Genomic DNA, 19,448 nt, shown 5'->3' on the forward strand with positions numbered 1-19,448 from the left:
CTGTTCCCCTGCTCCTGCACATGCTCTCTCTCTCTAATAAATAAATAAATAAATAAATAAATAAATAAATAAATAAATAAATAAATAAATAAATAAAATCTTTTAGGACCACTATCATATTCAAAATTGTTTTATTTTTATATAAATTCAAGCAACTTTAGAAGGAACCAAAAAATAAGCCAGTGAGCACACATAGTATTTACGTTGTTCCAAATTCTCTTCTGAGTTGGTAAAGACGCAGCCTGACAGCACCAGGGCCCAGGTTTGAAAACGGTCAGGAACTTCCCCAGTCCTCCCCAGTGCTGGTTGTGGGGAAGTCAGAATGAGCCCCTGGAGTGCCCGAACCTGAAGGTATGGAGTAAGGAGCTCAGGCAGCACTTCGGGCCGCCTCGGACCACGAGGTGAAAATCACTGTGTGCACAGGATCTGGGGTGTGGCCTCTCCCCTGCACCTGCTCTCTCCGCACGGGACCACGAGGCAGCAGGACGGCAGACACTACCCTGCGTCACTCACTGCTCCTCAGCCAGGCCTACACGTCACAGGACTATCCACTCTCACTGTCACAGAGAGGGAGAAACACTTTGGGCAAGGCATATTTTACCTCCTCTGTTTGTTCTGAGGGAGGAGAGATTTCCTCGGGATAGAGTCCTAAAATTGAGCAGCCAGTGGGAAGGGAAGCTATGAACAATTTTATAACTTTGCTTACACTCAGCTAGTTTGCTTTCTGGAAAGATTAAATCGATTTAGAGCAACAACAAAATATCTGTGTTCCAATTATGCCAGAGACCTGAAAACTGTGTGACTTTTTTTTGTTGTGGTTTAATCTTCATACGCACTTTTAAGAACATAGAAGAAAAGGTAGACATAAAATAGGCCATTTCATTTAACCAAATACCAAACTGAGAAAAAGCTAATTAAAGTGGCTTCTGCCTTATTGTGAATTATTTACTTAGTAAATATTTCTGGTGGTCTTAACTCCTTTTTTTTAAAAATCTCAGACACATGGACCAGCTTCTGAGCTGGCCTGTCTAGGACAGCAGATATCAACAGTCATGGGAAAGGACTGGGGAGCATCTGCCAGAAGTCAGGCGGCAGAACTAGGGCCCTTCTCCGCAGACCCACACGTTCTGGGAAGCCAGGATGGCAAATGGTGGTTAACAGTGGCCACAGACTAGCCCACAATTCCTCAACCCTCTGAAGTTAGGAGCTAAATGTGAAGGGCTCCTGGTAGACCTCTCTGTGTGCTTATTCCAAGTCTAAAGTTTCAGATCCCCTTAGCAGTCTGGAGGCCTGTCAACCGCGTGTCCCCAGGGATGAAGCCACAGGCTGGCAGCCAGGACGAGCTGTCTAGACGGCCTGCCGCACCCTTCTCTCCTTGGGCGTGAGCTGGGCGGGGGCTGTCCCTACCCAGATGCCAGAGATTCCCACCCAGGGCCCAGCAGACTAGGGCTGAGGCTCCTCCTCGATGTCCTAACTGGCCTCCCTGGGGCTCACCCACACAAGCGCCTGACCGCAGAGCACCAGAAGGGAGCCCTTGGTATCTTGCAAGCTACGAGAACTATCCCAGGACTGAAACAGCATCTGTTGGCTGACAGTCAGCCCAGTGGATGGAGAACCCACGACCCCTTGTGATCCCAGCGTCCCAGGACCAGCCTGGACATCTGAGCTTGTGGGTCTCCATGACAGACCTACAGCTCGCCCTGGCCCCCGGTTTTGTGGCAAACTGCTGATGTGAGGCTCCTCCCGAGGTTCTCCTACCCATCACTTCACTCACCTTCGCAAGAGAGATAAATAAGACCTATCCCTGTTTGCACCTCCTAGCAGCCGGGGACGCACACGCTTTACAAACAATGTCGCATTCAGTCCTAGTAACTCCATCCAGCAGCTATCTGCGTCTCTGTTTTACAGATGAGGAACACAACTGATTCAAAGTCACTGAGCTCCCAAGTGAGAGCTGAGTCAGACCCAAGATCACCTCACGCCAGAGCTCCCTTCCATCCTCCACGTGCCATTCCGCCTGCACGTGTTCAGTCTGAGGAAGGAAAGAAATTGAAGGAAAGGATCAAAGACACTGAAGGAAAGAACTGAAGGAATTCATCTAACTGTAAGGAAACTACTTTCCCCTCCAACGAGAGGCAGGAGCACTTCGGTTTCTAGGGGCTACAGAGGTCTAGCCACAAAGACCCTAATCTGTTTCTGGAGTAATCACATTACTTTTAATTACTCAGAAAGGATGACATATTTGGGGTCGCAGAACAATTACCGTCACCAACATCATTTTATCCAGCAGAGAGGACAGCCTGCTTTAGTAGGCAGATGTGACCTGCAGGTGAAGCACCCCCCCCACCCACCCCGGCAAGAGACAGGACCAGGCACCACCAAACGTGCTAAGTCCTGCCACTTCTTATCAGCTAACGGTGTTCACAGTAACTGCGCTTGTAAAAACTCCTCTTGCTTAGTAAGAATCTTATTCAATTTTTAAACTTTTGATTCAAGTGTAGTATCTTTGAAGTCTGATACCCTTTTATTACATACTGCCTAGAAGAGAGAAAGCTGAATGTTTCAGCTACAGTAAAATAGTGATGACTTCTTGTCTAACTAATGAAGAGATTGGAGAGAAGTAAATAAGTGCAGCTTTGATGAGGAAAAATCAACCGTTACGGCTCTTTTAGTTCAGCCTTTGAATGTACAGCGATTTTACTGTTAACTACTGTTCATCTTGTTACAGAAAGTATTCCAAAAGGCAGTGGTTAAATTGGCTTTCCAGGTAAAGCCTCCATGAAAAGTATTATTTTCAGATAATCTAATAATGTTAAAAAAAAATGAGAATTAACCAGGAGAAATTTTCATGAGGAGGATGTGCATGGTCTTCAAGTGGCTCCCCACTCATTAATTTCAAAGGGAAAAAGAGTAAATGCACAGTGGAGACACTGGACAAGTCTTCACTCAGGTAATCAAAACAAACATCAGCAAACATCACATGCCTCTGGACGAGACGCCCGAGAAAGATGTGCCATGGGTTATGTAGTATTCTGACTGAAGTTATCACAAAGCAACAACGGAAAAGCCCCCAAAGAGGAACGTTCTATTAGAGTAGAACCGTATTGCTCAAAAATGTCAATGTCACAAAAGACAAAGGATGACTGAAGAAATGTTCCAGACTGAAGGAGGCTAGGGAGATATGGCAGCTAAATGCAACACTTGACCCTAGACCAGAGGAAAACATGTTACAAAGGATATTGTTCAGTCAACTGACAAAACAGGCCTGGGAATGGAAGATTATTAGTACTTTCTTATTTTTTTTTAAGATTTTATTTATTTATTTGAGAGAGAGAGTGTGAGCATGAGCAGGGGGAGGGGCAGAGGGAGAAGCAGGCTTCCCGCTGAGCAGGGACCCAGACACCAGACACGGGGCTCCATCCCAGGATCCTGGAATCATGACCTGAGCCGAAGGCAGACACTTAACCATCTGAGCCACCCAGGTGCCCCTATTAGTATTTTCTTGGTGTAAAAATGTATTGAGGTTGAGAACTGTACCAATTACATAAGAGCATATGCTTACTTTTAGGAAAAATATACTGAACATTGAGGAGTTAAGCATCCCCATGACTGCAACATACTCTCAAACGGGCCCCTCCACAAATTGGTATGTTTCTATGAACAGACACACATGTGCACACATGGAGAGAGAGGGTGAACAAACAACAGGGCAAATGGTAAAAACAGGTGATTCTGGGTAACAAGTATATGGGTGGTCTGGCGTTATTCTTGTTATTTTCTCAAAGACTAAAATTATATCCAGATAAAGTACAAAAAATTAGAATCAATACAAAAAAAGAAAAACACTCACATGCACACTTTCTCAGTATAAGATTCGAGAAAACCACCACCTCACCATGTGTGAGTTTGCTTTTGAAGGAGGCAGGGCCTTGGACTGACGCGTAACGGGAGGAGGCAGCCAGTGATGAGTGTTGGAAACGGGAAAAGTGGAGGAGTAAAGGGGAGGAAGGAGCAGTTGATACAAATTCTACCCCAGTCCCACTTACGGAGCACGTGTCTCTGCCAGGCCTCTGGGGAGCGGGCTGCAAGAACTGCAGGAAGGTAAAGAACCCAAGACAGGAGCCGGCTCAGCATCTAAATCACAGAACCTCAGAATACCAATGAGAACCACAGGCCAGCAATGAGAAGTAACAGAGCATCAGACCTGCCCAGGGGAATGAGGGGGACTGCTGGGGAAGGTCATCGAAAAGATGGACCACTGGCTGCTCCATGAGCCGGACCCAGGTGATCAGAGGCTCCTCAGCCCCTCCCGTCCTTGGAATGTGGGTTCTACCTGCCTTTCTCATCCCCAGAGGCTGCTCCAAGGACACAGCCTTGAGATAATGATGTGGTGCTGACAACATCTGCACGGTCTGCTTGACTGAACACAGTTAAGGCCTTTCTCTATATAAACTTAAGATGTGGCGGGCGAGAGGGGGCCCATCCATCTTGCTGCGTCCAACACAAGCCCTGTATGTAAGTTCCCACTGCTTATTACAACTGCCACCTCCCAACCCGCAGTGGCCTGCCTATTTTTCTGGGCTTCCTCCGCCCTCTGCACGAAGGGGGCTGGTTTCACATTTCACCTGGAAGCCCTGACAGGGTTGTGGACCCACAGAGGTTACCAGCAAGGGCTGCCATGACCGATCCTACAAGATAAACCGCAGCGTCAACCTGACACGGAACTCTCAGTTCATATTCCTCTTTTGGTTCCCTGCAGGAATGTTTCCACTGACAATTTTTAAGTTAATTTTTATGTTTGCACCAGACAGCTTTTTGTTTCCCTGGCCGATCTTGCAGTGCATATATATATGATCGTGAGGTCCAGAAATAGAAAGTGAGGAGGAACAAAGAAAAAAATGTCACATTCGCTAACAATGGAGGAAACTCAAAAGCAATGCTTGGGCTCCTGTCAACCTTTCAAGAATGGATCCCGACTAGAAATTGATTTTTCTAAATTCTCTCTGAAGCCTAGTGGCCTGAAATACTAAGTGGCAATTCCAGGTCAAGTGGTAAAAAATAAACTTTCCCCAGCCAGGAGTCCTCTGACCTTCAAATGAAAAGTTTCAAAGATCTGAAGCAGAATCTCATTTCAGAATCAAAAGCAGATCCTGCTGTTGAAAACAAATATACACCAAAAGCCTTATTTTGATAAAAACAAGGTTCTACTATGTTGATTTTCATTGGATGTCCTAGTTTTGGCCTCCTATCCTTTTCAGGGATCTTAATTAAAAATGACATGGGTCAGCCTAGAAAATACAGCTTGGAGTAGACACCTTTTGTTCTTAAAACAATTATAATCTATCGTTATCTTTTTGTGTGAGTGGGAGATACATGGTGTGCCAACAAAATGTTAAATCCTACATTGCAACAAATTCTAATAAAGCATTCAGTGTGGCTGTCAAAAAGGCCATTAGGAAAAAAGACAGCGTTATCCTGCCAGCCTTGATGGCTGAAAAACTGCAAAAACAACCCTAATTAGAGGAGCATCAGAAAACAGAAGAGACCTATAAATAACCTTACCAAAAAAACAATTACAAAAAAAAGAAAGAAAGAAAGAAATAGAAAGAGAGATACTGGGTTTTTGCCTATGGAGACTATTATCTGAAAAATTAAGATGCTCTTTATATCTAAATAACGAAATTTTATATGGTTCCAATCACTCCATATAAGACTTTTGTGATGGATAACAAAATCTTGATTCTACAGTTCACGCCAGCTCTACTACTCACAGGCTGTGTGCCTTTGGGCAATTTAATCTCTAGTCCACGCCTCAGTTTCCTCGTCTGTAAACCAGGAAGAGAGTGACAGCATGACTGAGGATTACACGGGTTAGTGCCTGGTGCACATTTGCACTGGATCGCTGTTAATGATCTGGCTATGGCCCCCACCCCCGGCACTGTTACCACCAATACCATGTGGAAAACTGAGCAAACAACAATGGGTAAGACAGCACGGCAATTAACACAGCATGGTACTGATGTAAGACTCAAACGGACCAAAGGGAGAGAACAGATAACCCTAAGACATTACACACACACACACATATTTCTTATTATAATTAATAAAGCATAACAAATAAATGGGTTATTTAACAAATGGCTTTGGCAAACTTGCTAAGTATTTGGAAGAAAATCAATTGAGAGTCTCATTGTATATTACATTCAAAATAAATCCAGATGGATTAAAAACATGTTAAAAGAAAAAAAAAGGCACTACAGAAGAAGAAACAAATTCTGTGTTAACTTGGAATACAGACAGACTTTCTCAATGTGAAAGAAAGAAAGAGAGAGAAAGAAATCACCAAAGCGACAAACTGAGAAAAATGCAATCAATAAATACAAAAAGGTCATTTGCCTTATAAAAGATCTTTTTAAGCCAAAAGAAAAAAAATGGGAAAAGGGATAAACAAAAATAATTAGATTTTTAAAAAAATAAACTAAAAAACAACCTCATTAGCAACTTAAAAACACGAATCAAAGCAAAGAAGCGTATTTTCGTATGGAAAATCAGTATAGCGCTCGGTGCTGCCAAGAGTGCAGGGAGAGGAACATGCCCACATGCAGGCAGGGGGTGCAAACTAGTCAGGGGAGCACCTCAGCAGCACCCAGCGAGACCCCAGAAGGTCACAGCCCTCCACCCTTGGATCGTCCCCAGGGAAAGCATCGTGGCTGGGGAGAAAGGCTACAAGGATCCTTGCAGGGGTGATAAACATCTGCCACTGAGGGAATAAGGCTGAAGTCAGAGGTGAAAACACGTGCCAGGAAATACTGTGCGATCATTACATGATCGCAGTTGTGAGGATTATCATGTCGTAAGGCCAGTCCCACGTCACTCGAGCGTATTAACAGGAAAACCCAAACCTATAAAACCATATGCAGTATTTGTCCCCATTTTGGAATGACAGAATAAAGCAGAAAGAGGGAAAAAACAAAATACACTAACAGTGGTTAACCCAGTGATAAGATTATGAGTTATTCCTATTTTCTTCTTTATTTTTATTTCATATTTTTTATGAATTTGCTACCTTGAGTAAGGAGAGCGTAGATACTCAGAAAAACAATAAAAACGTTGTCAAATAAGGAAAGAAGTCACCAGTGGAATGAAAAAAAGTCAACACCAGTCAACCCTACGAAAGGACTTTCTAAAAATTTGTCTAGAATGTTTCCCAATCTTACTCTATTTTCCTTTCTTCACCATGCGAGCCCCTGAGAGTCCATCCATCTCCATCCGGGCCTGAGGACATGAAACGAAAGCCGCGCAGCAAGCTGGGGCCGGGGTCACACCTGAACCTCCTCCTCCAGCCCCTTCTCAGCTCCAGCCCCTTTCTGACCTCCGGGCTCACAGCAGGCACACACCCCTGCTGGCCCTGCTGGCCCTGCTGGCCCCAAGGATTATCTCCCTTCCGTCTTACGACTCAAAATATTTTTCATCCACAGTGAAATTTCTTACACGTAGAAGGCACTTACTAGATATTTCTTAACTTATAGTTAGTGTTTTCAGACATCCCGGGCACGAGACACTAACATGCTATTCACACCAAAGCTTTCCCTGCCTAGCTCTGGTTGCTAGAGTTTTCCATTTACTTGTCAATAATGACAACTGTCCCTTTATATTCCCGTTTTTGTTATGTAGTTACTTTAACTTTTTTCTTCCTAAAGGCAAAATACTAATTCCTTTTCCTCTCTTCATCCCAGTAAGAGATGGGAGAAAGATTTGTTCTTCAGGGAAAAAAAAAAAAAAAAAAAAAATCTGTGACCTGGACTAGGTTAAGAACTTGCAGCCTGGGAACTCTTCCTAAAATACGGGTGTGTCTGGGTTTGGTATTCAAAGTATAAGAAATTGGAAGAAGTCTGCTTTTCTTTATTTTTTAATTAAAAAAGAGAGAGTCAAGCTCTTATTCTCTAGTCAGTGTATGATTTCTCGCATAATCTTGCAGATAGATATCAAGCACGTATCCTGCTCTCCCAGGATTCAGTCTGTTCTGAGCCAGGTAAGTAAAAATCAATTCTTTGTATTGATCCAGGGCCCAAAGCCAGAGTCTTCACCTGGAATTTCATTTGAAGTACTTCACTTGCCCTTTGAACATTTAAGTAGAAAGGTAAAAGCATTTGATGGGAAAAGAACCAGAGAGAAAAACGTCATGTTCTCGGACTGCTCCCACCAAAACAACGGCCACAACAGACCCAGCACGGGAAGGAGGAACATTCCAAGAGGCAGGAGGAGAGAGGAGCAGGCAACGGGGATGAAGCAAAGGAGAAGGTGGGCTCTGAGGAGCTGGAGCCCCCCACCAGAAGGGAGGGCAAGCCCCTGCCAGCCCTCTGCAATCAGCACCCGGCCTCCATGGGCTACACTTAGAATTTCCAGCAGCTCGGGGCAACTACCAAAGCCCTCGATGGCACATTTTCGCTCAGCCCCAAATGTCAAAAAAGAGCAGGGAGGCAAAGGTAAGAGTGTGCCAACCAAAGAAAATGGCCAGGGCCGAGAGCCAAAGGCTGGTGCGGCACCGGCCCTAGCATGTATGGGGAACATGTCTGAGCTAGCATGGCTGGGGAACAGTGACAGGAGGCCAGAGGTTAGTGGGCCAGAGATCACACGGGGCCCACCAGGCCATCAGAAAGATCTTGTACTTTCCTGCTGGTGGAACAGACTTTTCCGGAAGGTTTAGACCTGCCTCGTGAGACAGGTCGACAACGTTCGAGTTCTACACAAATTAATCAAAGTAGTAAGTCTATCACAGATGAAATGCAACCCACAGTACTTAATACAGGCCCTGAGGCCCTGATCATGTGGCCCCACCCACCATACCAGCCACACTTTCTTCCTTACCTGCTCCTGCCCGAGGACCGTGGGGCCGCAGTTTATCTGTTCCCCTCATCTATAATGTTGTCCACAGAACCGCCCCCCAACACACACACCCAGTATTCTCTCTGAAGTGACGGTGCCTTCTCGTCTTCCCATTTCAGCTACACGTCACCTCCTCAGAGCTCTGTCCTGGTCACCTGATCTCAAGTCAGCTCCTCATACTCCTCATAGCACCCCACTGGTCCCCTTCACAGAGCTAATGACATATATCTACTTGTTTACGGTCTACATTTCCCCCTCGCCTGAGGGTCTTGAGAGAGGAGAAAACATGTCTGTTTTGTTCACGACTACATATCTAGGATTTGATAAGTATTTGATGAATTAATGCAAAAAACAAGTAATATATAATCCAAAGGCAAAAGTTGGTTCTTTGAAAAGATCGACTAAATTGACAAACCTTTTCCTATTTTCCTTTTCCTTCTCCTGGCCAAAAAAAAAAAAGGGGGGGGGGGAGAAAGAACTTAAATAACTAAAATAAGACATGAAAGAAGGGAAAACACCACTGACCTTACACAATAAAAGGATTATAGGGGAATATATGAACAACTGTGTGCCAACAGATGAGATAAATGAAACTGACAAATTAGTAAAAGAGAGGTTACTACAACTGACTCAACCAGAAATAAAAAATCAGCAGATCTATACAAGTAAAGAGATTGAGTTTGTAATTAAAAAACTTCTCGTGAAGAAAAGCCCAGGCCACAGGCCTTCACTGGTAATTCAAACATTCAAAGAAAAAATAAATACCAATATGTCACAAACTATTCCAAAAATCAGAAGAGGAAGGGACACTTCCCAACTTATTCTGACACCAATATTACCCTGACACCAAAATCAGACAAAGATATCACAAGAAAGCTACAGGCCATATCCCTTAGGAATACAGATGCGGAAATCTTCAACAAAATACTTGCAAACATATAAAAATCCAGCAATACACAAAAGGATTTGCATATAATCCTTTTGAATCCATCAACATATAAAAATAATCATACACCATGACCAAGAGGGATTTAGTCCAAGAACCAAGGTTGGTTTAACATCCAAAAATCAATTAACATAACACACTACATTAGTATGATGAAAGATAAAAATCACACAATCAGCTCTATAGATGCAGAAAAAGGATTTCACGAAATCCAACACTTCTTCATGGTAAAACACTCAACAAACTAGGAATAAAAGGAACTTCCTCAACCTGGTAATGGTTATCTGCAAACTCACAGCTAATATCATACTTTATGGTAAAAGATTGAATGCTTTCTCCCTACAATGAGGAACAAGATGAGGATGTCCATTCTCACCACTCCTATTCAACACTGAACTAAAAGTTCTAACCAGGGCAATTAGGCAAGAAAATGAAATAAAAGGCATCCAAAGTGGAAAGGAAGAAAGTAAAATTATATCCATTTGTAAATGATACAATTTTGTACATAGAAAACCCTAAAGAATTCACTGAAAAACTCTTAGAACTAATAAACAAATTTAGCAAGGTTACAGGATACAAGATCAACAGACAAAAATCACTTGTACTTCTATGCATTAGTAATGATAATTCCAAAAGTGAAATTAAGGAAACATTTCCAGTTACAATAGCATCAACAAGTATAAAAATGCTAAGGTATAAATTTTTTAAAAAGAAGTGTAACCCTTATAGGCTAAACTACAAAACAATATAGTTAAAAAAAAAATTAAAGGGGCGCCTGGGTGGTTCAGTCGTTAAGCGTCTGCCTTCGACTCAGGTCATTATCCAGATCCTGGGATCGGGCCCCTTATTGGGCTCCCTGCTCAGGGGGAAGCCTGCTTCTCCTTCTCCCTCTGCCTGCCGCTCCCCCTGCTTGTGTTCCCTCTCTTGCTGTCTCTCTCTGTCAAATAAATAAATAAAATCTTAAAAAAAAAAATTAAAGAAGGGGCGCCTGGGTGGAGCAATGCGTTAAGCCTCCGACTCTTAGTTTCTCTCCCTCTCCCTTGGCCTCTCCCACTTGTGCTCTGTCTCTCTAAAATAACTAAATCTTAAAAAAAATTAAAGAAGATCTAGGTAGGGGTGGCTTAGTCAGTTAAGTGTCCGACTCCTCATTTTGGCTTAGGTCATGATCTCAGGGTCCTGAGATTGAGCCCTGCGTCGTGCTCTGCACTCAGCAGGGAGTCTGCTTGGGATTCTCTCCCTCTCCCTCCTCCCACTCACACGTGGATGTTCTCTTTCTTAAATAAATAAATCTTAAAAAAAGAAGAAGAAGAAGAAGATCTAGGTAAATGGAGATCTCGTATTCACGGATCAAAAGACTTAATATTGCTAAGATGGCAATACTCCCCAAATTCATCTACAGATTCAATACAATCCCTATTAAAGTCCTAATTCCACTAATAAAGACAGTGTGGCACTGTCCTAAGAACAGATGGAACTGACATAAGGAAAAATGGAACAGAATTCAGAGTCCAAATTAATCCTGGTCAACTGACTTCAACAAGAGTCCTAAGAAAATTACACGGAAAGAGAAGAGTCTTCAACAAATGGTTCTGAAACAACTGGGTATTCATCCACGAATCTGGATTCGTATCTAACACCATATACAAAAATTACTTTAGACTACAGGCCTATATGTAACAGTAAAACTATAAAACTCCTAGAAGAACACACAGGAGTCGATCTTTATGAAACTAGGTCAGGCAAAGTCTTCTTTGATACACCACCAAAAAGCATAAACAACATAAGAAAAACAGATAAGCTGGACTTCTCAAAAACATTCATGCTTCAAAGGACACCATGACGAAAGTGACGGCATCTACAGAATGGAAGAATATACTGGCAAATCATATATCTGATAACAGGCTGGTATGTAGATCTTATGAAGACATCTCACAACCCAATAATAAAAACACAATTAAGCCAGTTTAATAATGGGCAAAGCAAATGAATAAACATTTCTCGAAAGAAGATATACTGATGGCCAGTAAGGACATGAAAAGATGCTCAACATCACCAGTCATCAGGGAAATGCAAATCAAAATCATATAATGCTTCACACCTCCTAGAATGGATGAAATTGAAAAGACCATAATTGGTGCTAGCAAAGATGTGAAGAAACTGGAATCCTCATCCACTGCTGGTGGAGATGTGCAGCTGAGTCTGGAAAACAGTCTGGTAATTCCTCAAAAAGATTTATATAAAATTACCATATGACCTAGCATCTCTACTCCTAGGTGTAAGCCAAGAGAACTGAAAACAGATGTCTACCCAAAAACTTGCACCCAAATGTTCAGAGCAGCATTATTCACAATAACCAAAAAGCAGAAACAATCCAAATGTCCATTAATTGATGAGTAGATCAACAAAATGTGGTATATCCATCCAACGGCATATTATTCAACCATGAAAAAGAACGATACATGCTGAAGTGTAGATAAACCTTGAAAACATTATGCTAAGTGAAATATGCTAGTTACAAAAGACCCCGTATTATATGATTCCCTTTTTAGGAAATGCCCAGAATGGGCAAATTGATAGGCAAAGAAGGTAGGGTAGTGGTTGCTGGGGCTGGGAGGGACAGGGGAATGAAGAATGACTGCTCAATGGGTATGGGGTTTCCTTCTGAAAGGATGGAGATGTTCTAAAATTAGATTGTGATGACTGGTTGCACAATCCTGTGTATATAACAGAAAAAGTTGAATTGTGTATTTTAAATGGGTGAAGTGTATGGTATGTGAATTATATCTCAATATAATACAGTGATACACGGTATATCACAGATAGTCCGTGACTTAGAATGGTTCAACTTACGATTTTTCAACTTTATGGTGGCGCAGAAGCAATATAGGTTCTGTAGAAACCAAAGGTCGGATTTTTAATTTTGACCCTTTTCCAGGGCTAGAGGCAGCATGCAGTAAGATCTCTCATGATGCTGGGCACAAGCTGGAGTCCCAGATCCCAGGAAACCATGAGATCACGAGGGCAAACAACCAATACACTAACAACCATTCTGCACCCACACAGCCATCATGTATTTCCCTTTCAGTACAGGATTCAATATATTGCATGAGATCTTCAACACTTTATTATAAAATAGGCTTTGTGTCAGATGACCTTGCCCAACCGTAGGCTAACCTTCAGTGTTCTGAGCATGCTGAAGGTCGGCTGGGCTGATCAATGATGGTTTGTAGGTTAGGTGTATTACATGTGTTTTCCACTTAGCATACTTTCAACTTATGATGGGTTTATCAGCAGGTAACACCAAAGTAAGTTGAGGAATATCTGTAATGTGTTAGGTGCTTACCATTATATTTATATAATGACACTTTCCCTTCCTAAATGTTTATTTGTTGTGCTGTGAAAACAGGGTTAAGTTATAAATAAGAAGAAGGCAGAGTAAAGACTTAACTTTGGGAGTCATGGTAGCTGTGCATCAGAGCCCTCTCACTATAAAATATTTCCATGTGCTGAATATGTATAACAAGGAATTTATATGTAGTTCAGAGTGACATCAAATTATGGTGCATATATCTTTTATAAGGTTCAATCACTGGAAAACTTTCCAACTGTAAAATGCAAAACTGGCCCTCCTTTGGATCAAAACCATCCTGCTCCCAGGACAGCAATTCCCATAGTGCACTAAGAAGAGATGGGCTCAAGAGGCAGAAATCACATACTTACATTCCTCAGGACCGGAAGTGCCAAGTGCTCGAAGGAAGTCAGATCCACCACATACTGCCCAACCCGGCATTCACGTTTTCCGGGCGGAGGCTCTGACCTGAATGAAAAGACAGGGCAGTCTCTGTTGAAAGACCCCTGTACTGATTTTTGGTTTGTAGCAACTCCAGTGAGCCTGTGGCCTCCCACATATGCTAAGTCACCCTTAAAAATCACCTACACAAGAAGGGGTGGTACACAAAGCTAACCTGATTCCACGTTCTCTCCTGACAACAGGGCTACCAACAAGAGTGCATACCACCACCACCACCACCAGGCAGGTACCTTGGGGGGCTAATCCTGAAGCTGCAGGGAGGCAGCACAACAGAAAAGTGGCACAGGAAACAGCACTATGAGTTACAAAATGCTAAAAATTTATTACTTGGTGGAATAAGTTTTAAGTGAAATATGATATTTTTATACTTTCTCGTATGATGGTTTCAATCTCTGTTTTCTTTGAGAAATCCGTAAAGGCCTAAGATTCTTCAAGATAGAAGGGATCATTTGGCTCAATCCTGTGCCCAGGGAGAATAAAACAACATAGAAATGAAATACCAGTACCCAATTCTAGACAAAACTCCCCGCATGCCGGATAATGTGACAACATCAAATCCTATTCTTCGCCCTCCCTGTTTGACTTCTGCTGTGTAAAATCCATCGACAGGCACACCAGAGGATTTTAAAACCTCACTGGCTTGCTGGATCAGTGTTGTTTTTCCAACTCCTAAAAAAACAAAACAAAAACAAAAACAAAAGAAAAGCCCGTTAGGAACCACTCCCTTGCTAGAGGATGCACAGCACTCACTGACTCTGAGAGCAATCACCGTGGGGAGAGAAATGGGCTGCACATGAATTTTATGAATATTAATTTCACTTCAATTTTGATTGCTCCAGGTATTAAAACTTTTTAATTTCAAGCATAATAAAAATATGGACTGGATCTTAAAGTTTTATTTTGAAATTCCGAAACACCATTAATTTTGTCACATACACAATCCCAGGACCAAATGAGTGGCTTTGTGGTGACAGCAGGTGCAATTTGCATCCTCTGAGACAAGCTTCTAGAACTAGGTTTACTCTCCTCCTTGGGTGGCCACACTCTTTCACCAGGAAGTAAAACTGGTCATGCTTGGGTCTAAGGCTGGGCACCTTAAACTGGGATTTCAACCTTCCGAACACTCTGGACCTATACTTAATGGTGGGAAAATCCTTTCACTCCTCCATGGACTTACATTGCTATGTCTCCCAAAAAAGTCTCTCTTAAATACCACTAATACCACTAGAAATAGCAGTGTTTTTTTTTTTTTTAAGATTTTATTTATTTATTTGACAGAGAGAGAGAGAGAACAAGTAGGCAGAGAGACAGGCAGAGGCAGAGGGAGAAGCAGGCTCCCGCTGAGCAGGGAGCCCGATGTGGGGCTCGATCCCAGGACCCTGGGATCATGACCGGAGCCGAAGGCAGCGGCTTAACCGACTGAGCCACCCAGGTGCCCCGAAATAGCAATTTTTAAACTTTCTCACAAGAGCCTGTGGCCTCCCACATATGCTAAGTCACCCTTAAAAATCACCTACACAAGAAGGGGTGGTAGGCACAAGAAGGCAAGCCAGTAACCTCTTCTATGACCTCCTCCAGTGTCCCTAAGCATTCCCCTGGCTTGCCCCCCAACCCTTTCCCAAATTACAACTTCTGCACCTCCACCCCCTCATCCACCTGGCCTGTTAACTACTCTGATGGACTCTTATGTGTTTGCAAGCACCAACAGGTGTGAGCTAATAAAATAAAACTCATCACCAGCCTTGTGGAGCCGGGCACTGTTCTAGCATGCTCCACAAGCATTTCCTTGGTTAAATCCTCACAACGCCCCCTCTGGGGCACTTACCATTCTTGTTCCAGTTTTACAGATGAGGCGCAGAGAGGTTAGGTAACTTATCCAGGCTTACACAACTAGTAAGGACCATACATGTCAAGAGGGGCCTTTGTGTGTCACCATGGCTTCGTTTCTATGAGCCTTGTTCCATACACATTGAAGGCAATGGCATCATAATGACCCAAAAATGGAACGGGAAGCCTCCAACAAGTCTGCAAGAGACTATTTCAAGATACCACAAGGTTGTAAATCACAGTATTTCTACAGCTGCTGACACAGAGTCACCAGGGCTCCCCAAGAACCCTTTTAAGCTTCCTTGAGATCAACTATGATCTGTTCTTTAATAAACCTCTCCTCCCAACTTCACACCAGCAGACAATGGCGGCTGGCCTTTTGGAACATGAACAGCAACGCAGACACACGCTCCCTGTGGCTGGAAGAGAACCGGGTAGGCTTTTCATCCCAGCTCCAGTAACTGCTGCTTTAAGAAAAGTCACCGAAGAACCTGGTTAATGCAGGCCAGTGGCACTGGTGGGTATGTAAGTTGGTACTTTTCTGAAGGGCAACTTCAATGTGCCTTCCACAGCACACAGCAATTCTATTGCTACGAATTCACCTTCAGCAAAAATCTGACCACAGCACAAAGATATAGGAAACAGTATATTTTTTCCTATATATAGGAATGTCAGTACTCATTGTAACAGCAAGATATGGAAAGCAATCTATATGTTGATCAGTAAGGGAGTGTTAAATTATGGTGCCATGTTTATAATGACATATAAACATGCAGGAATGCCATGCAGCCATTAAAGAGAATACAGTTTACCTAGATTTATTAGCACAGAAAACAGACCACAATATATGGATAGATGGAGAAAAAGCAGGTTAAGACATAGCAGGTATATACAGTATTATTCCATTAAGCTTAAAAAAAAAAAGTGAAGTATATGTATCTACAGAAGGAAATGTCGAGAAGGAACTGGGAAGGTTCACAGCACTTATTTCTGTATACAGCAATTCCATGTGATTGTTACTTTCTTCTTTAAAACTTTGATTTTTTTTTTTTTTTTGGTCTTATAGTAAGTGGGTATTACTCTAAATGTAAAAAAAAAAGGGGGTACTCCATTTTGAAGGAGGTAACACAGAGCAGCTATAATAAAAGGGGGCACTGCGTGTCCTGCATGTTGGATAGGACAAGGGAAAGCAAGAGGAGGTACTGGCTCAAGCCCCTTCCTCGTCAGCTCTAGAAATCTTTCAGTTAATTTTTCACCTCTATCAATTCAGCTGCTACCCTCGTGCTGTCTACACTAAGAGGTAACCTATGCTGAAGGAGACCCCAAAATGACAGGTCCATACCACGCAGAGGCAAGACGAGCAGGTCAGAGAGCTCCAGAATCCTTTTGGTTCTAGTTCTCTCATAAGGCTGACCTAAGATAAAGATTCAAGTGCAGGTAGTTTAATTTGGAAAGTGACCCCAAGACCCCAAGGGAAGTACTGCATTATCAAGTCAGTTACCTGTGTGGGTAGCGAAGCCCACTGGGGAATCCCTAGGGGACAGTTTTAGACACAGGCCTCAGTTCTCCAGTCTGAGGGGTGAGGAAGTAGGGAGTTTATCCACCAGCTTCCATCTATCATGGGTTCGGACATTCCTGGGGGACAGGAATCCCCTGGCCCTTCAGGCCTGCCCCGCGCACAGGCATAATAGAATTCAGTGACCAGAGAAAGCCCTCCAAGATCGGTCACAAGTTGGACAGTTGGAAGTTGGGAAAAATGCTAAGTGCCAAGGACACACTGGCGGGGCACTGACAACATATAGAACAAAAAGCAACCTCTTTGAGAAGATATATTACCTGATGATCTGAATATGTAGATTAGATTTAGACAGCAGGCAGAGTTTGAGACGGAGTTAGTGAAAGAAAGAAACTATTAAAAAACCTGACAGTAACTCCAAAGGGGAAAAAAAGTTATACATAAAAGGAAAACTATAGATTACTGATTACATGGCTTTTCTGTGATTAGCTTTCACATGTATTGAGCTAATCAAAATTATACTGTAACTGCACTAGGAAGATGAAGAGAAAGAGAGGGTGCCTAGGTGTTAGGACAGGCTTAGAAGAGATATATTGTAGAATTATTTGAGTCTTTCAACTGTGTGTACATAAAACTTTTATGAAAAAGGAAATGGGAAGAGAAACAAGTGTTGACCTGGCCAACCTCTGTCCCCAGCCACTTCCAGGACCCAGGCAGGTACTAACACAGTAACAAATCGCTTCTGTTATGAAACACGTAAATGTCTTGGGGCCAGCCTGCTGAGCAAATGGCATTCCCAGTTTCAAATAAAGGACTGACAAATCAACTTTCAGAAGACAGTCTTTTGCAAGGTTAGGGACTACTTTGGATGTTAGAAATTCCTCAAACCACTCTCTTCACAACTTCCCCATTGCCTGGTAAAAATAAAATTCCAAAGTCTACAATATTAAGTGTTGCCTTTGCTACCTAAGGCAAAACATAACCATTAAAATAAAGTGGAAGACAACTCTAGGCCCTGAATGACAATCTTTGATACCTGAACCCTCCACTAACTTAAACATCAGATCCACCTTAAAAAAGGAGCTGAAGAAATAAATCACTTTCTCCACTCCAAGCCCACCTTTCTGCCTTAGCCCATCTGATGCTGCCACCACCTTCCTGAGTCACACCTGATACATGTGTAGGGCCGTTGTTTAAAGAGCATCTCCTCCTCCAGTCTCTCATTTGAATGAATACTATCCCATCCGTTCACAGCCCCACGGGGTTGGTTGAAGGCTTTGCCCAATGACTGGCATTAGAGGGGCCAGGCACAGACACATGATCTGAGAGGGGCTTCTCATCCTGCAGCCTCATCCTTGCGGGAACCGGGGGGGGGGGGGGGAGGTTTCATCTTTAGTTTCATTATCCTTCAAGCGGAAATCCGTGCTTCCTTCCATTATGGATGTAGGCCAGAGCCACAGTACCGGCAGCACGTGTCACTATCAACAGAAACCGGACGCCTCCATGTCAATCACGGTGTAGCAGACATCCTGCAGTATCGTTCGTGCCCATCACAAGTTCAAAACTACGTAGTTACACTGCTGCCGCTGGACCCCGCTCTTTAACACCTTCGCAAAGAAGCCCGCACACTGCCTAACCACAATGTTCTTTTCCTTACTGGCGTCGGCCTCATTTCTAATCCTATCTTTTGTACTTAAAATCGCGCTTTCTGAGAAGGGACACGTAGGCTTCAAATCAAAAAGCCTGTAATTTAAGTTGGGAACTTCAGGGGCCAGCAGCCGGAGCCCTGGAGCTTTATAAAGCGACCCCTCCCCAAGAGCACGCGGCCGCCCCCACCCCGCGCACCTCCCCCCGCCGCCCGCCTCCCCACGCAGCCCCCCGGAAGCGGAGACCTGGGCGGGGTTACCTGGGGGCCCCGTCAGGAACACGTGCCTGGCCATTACGGTGCGCCCGGGTGGGGGTCGCGGCCTGGGTTCCGCCCCTCACCGTGCCCCAGGCCCCGCCTCCGTCGGCCGGAAGCACCGCCTTTGCGAACGCGCATGCGCCTCAGGTCCGCGCGTGTACCTCCGCCGTTCGCATCGCTCGCGCATGCGCTCTCGGCTCTTGGTCTCGGCGCGTGCGGACGTCCTCCCCTAGAAGGGTCGGGAGGGTGGTGGACAGGTCTTCATTGGGTCCACGTGCTACATGTTTGACCCCCGATGTCTGGCTCACGCGGGGTGTCTCCAAGGAGAGGTGCGCGAGAATGTATTACTAAGCCGGTGCTACGGTACCTGAGCGCGGTCCCCGGAGTCCTGCCGCTGACATCCGGACCTGCGAGCTGAAATTCCCCCAGGCTGAGGGGACAGCCCTTCTGCAAGTTTGGTCTTGGGACCCTTCCTTCAAAGGGAAGAGGTTTTTACCAATTCGAACTCTGCTCAGCGCTGTCAACCATAGCTGCCAGTAGAATTACCTGATTAAACGTG

At 43.8% G+C, this 19,448-nt stretch overlaps 1 protein-coding gene across 2 annotated transcripts in view; it reads right to left on the bottom strand.

Moving 5' to 3' along the window:
* NTPCR (nucleoside-triphosphatase, cancer-related) overlaps positions 1–19,011 on the bottom strand; it is a 30,239-nt gene extending 11,228 nt beyond the window's left edge. For both annotated transcript variants that reach the window (XM_021696099.1, XM_021696100.1), the window contains exons 1-3: positions 18,893–19,011; positions 14,150–14,312; positions 13,553–13,649 (exon numbers count right to left, since the gene is read on the bottom strand). In XM_021696099.1, the coding sequence (XP_021551774.1) occupies positions 13,553–13,649; positions 14,150–14,312; positions 18,893–18,926 (294 nt within the window). In that variant the 5' untranslated portion in view covers positions 18,927–19,011. The remainder of the gene's footprint in view (positions 1–13,552; positions 13,650–14,149; positions 14,313–18,892) is intronic.
* Between the last annotated feature and the right edge of the window lie 437 nt (positions 19,012–19,448).

The sequence above is a fragment of the Neomonachus schauinslandi genome, chromosome 6 (genome assembly GCF_002201575.2).
Source record: "Neomonachus schauinslandi chromosome 6, ASM220157v2, whole genome shotgun sequence".
Taxonomy (NCBI): domain Eukaryota; kingdom Metazoa; phylum Chordata; class Mammalia; order Carnivora; family Phocidae; genus Neomonachus; species Neomonachus schauinslandi.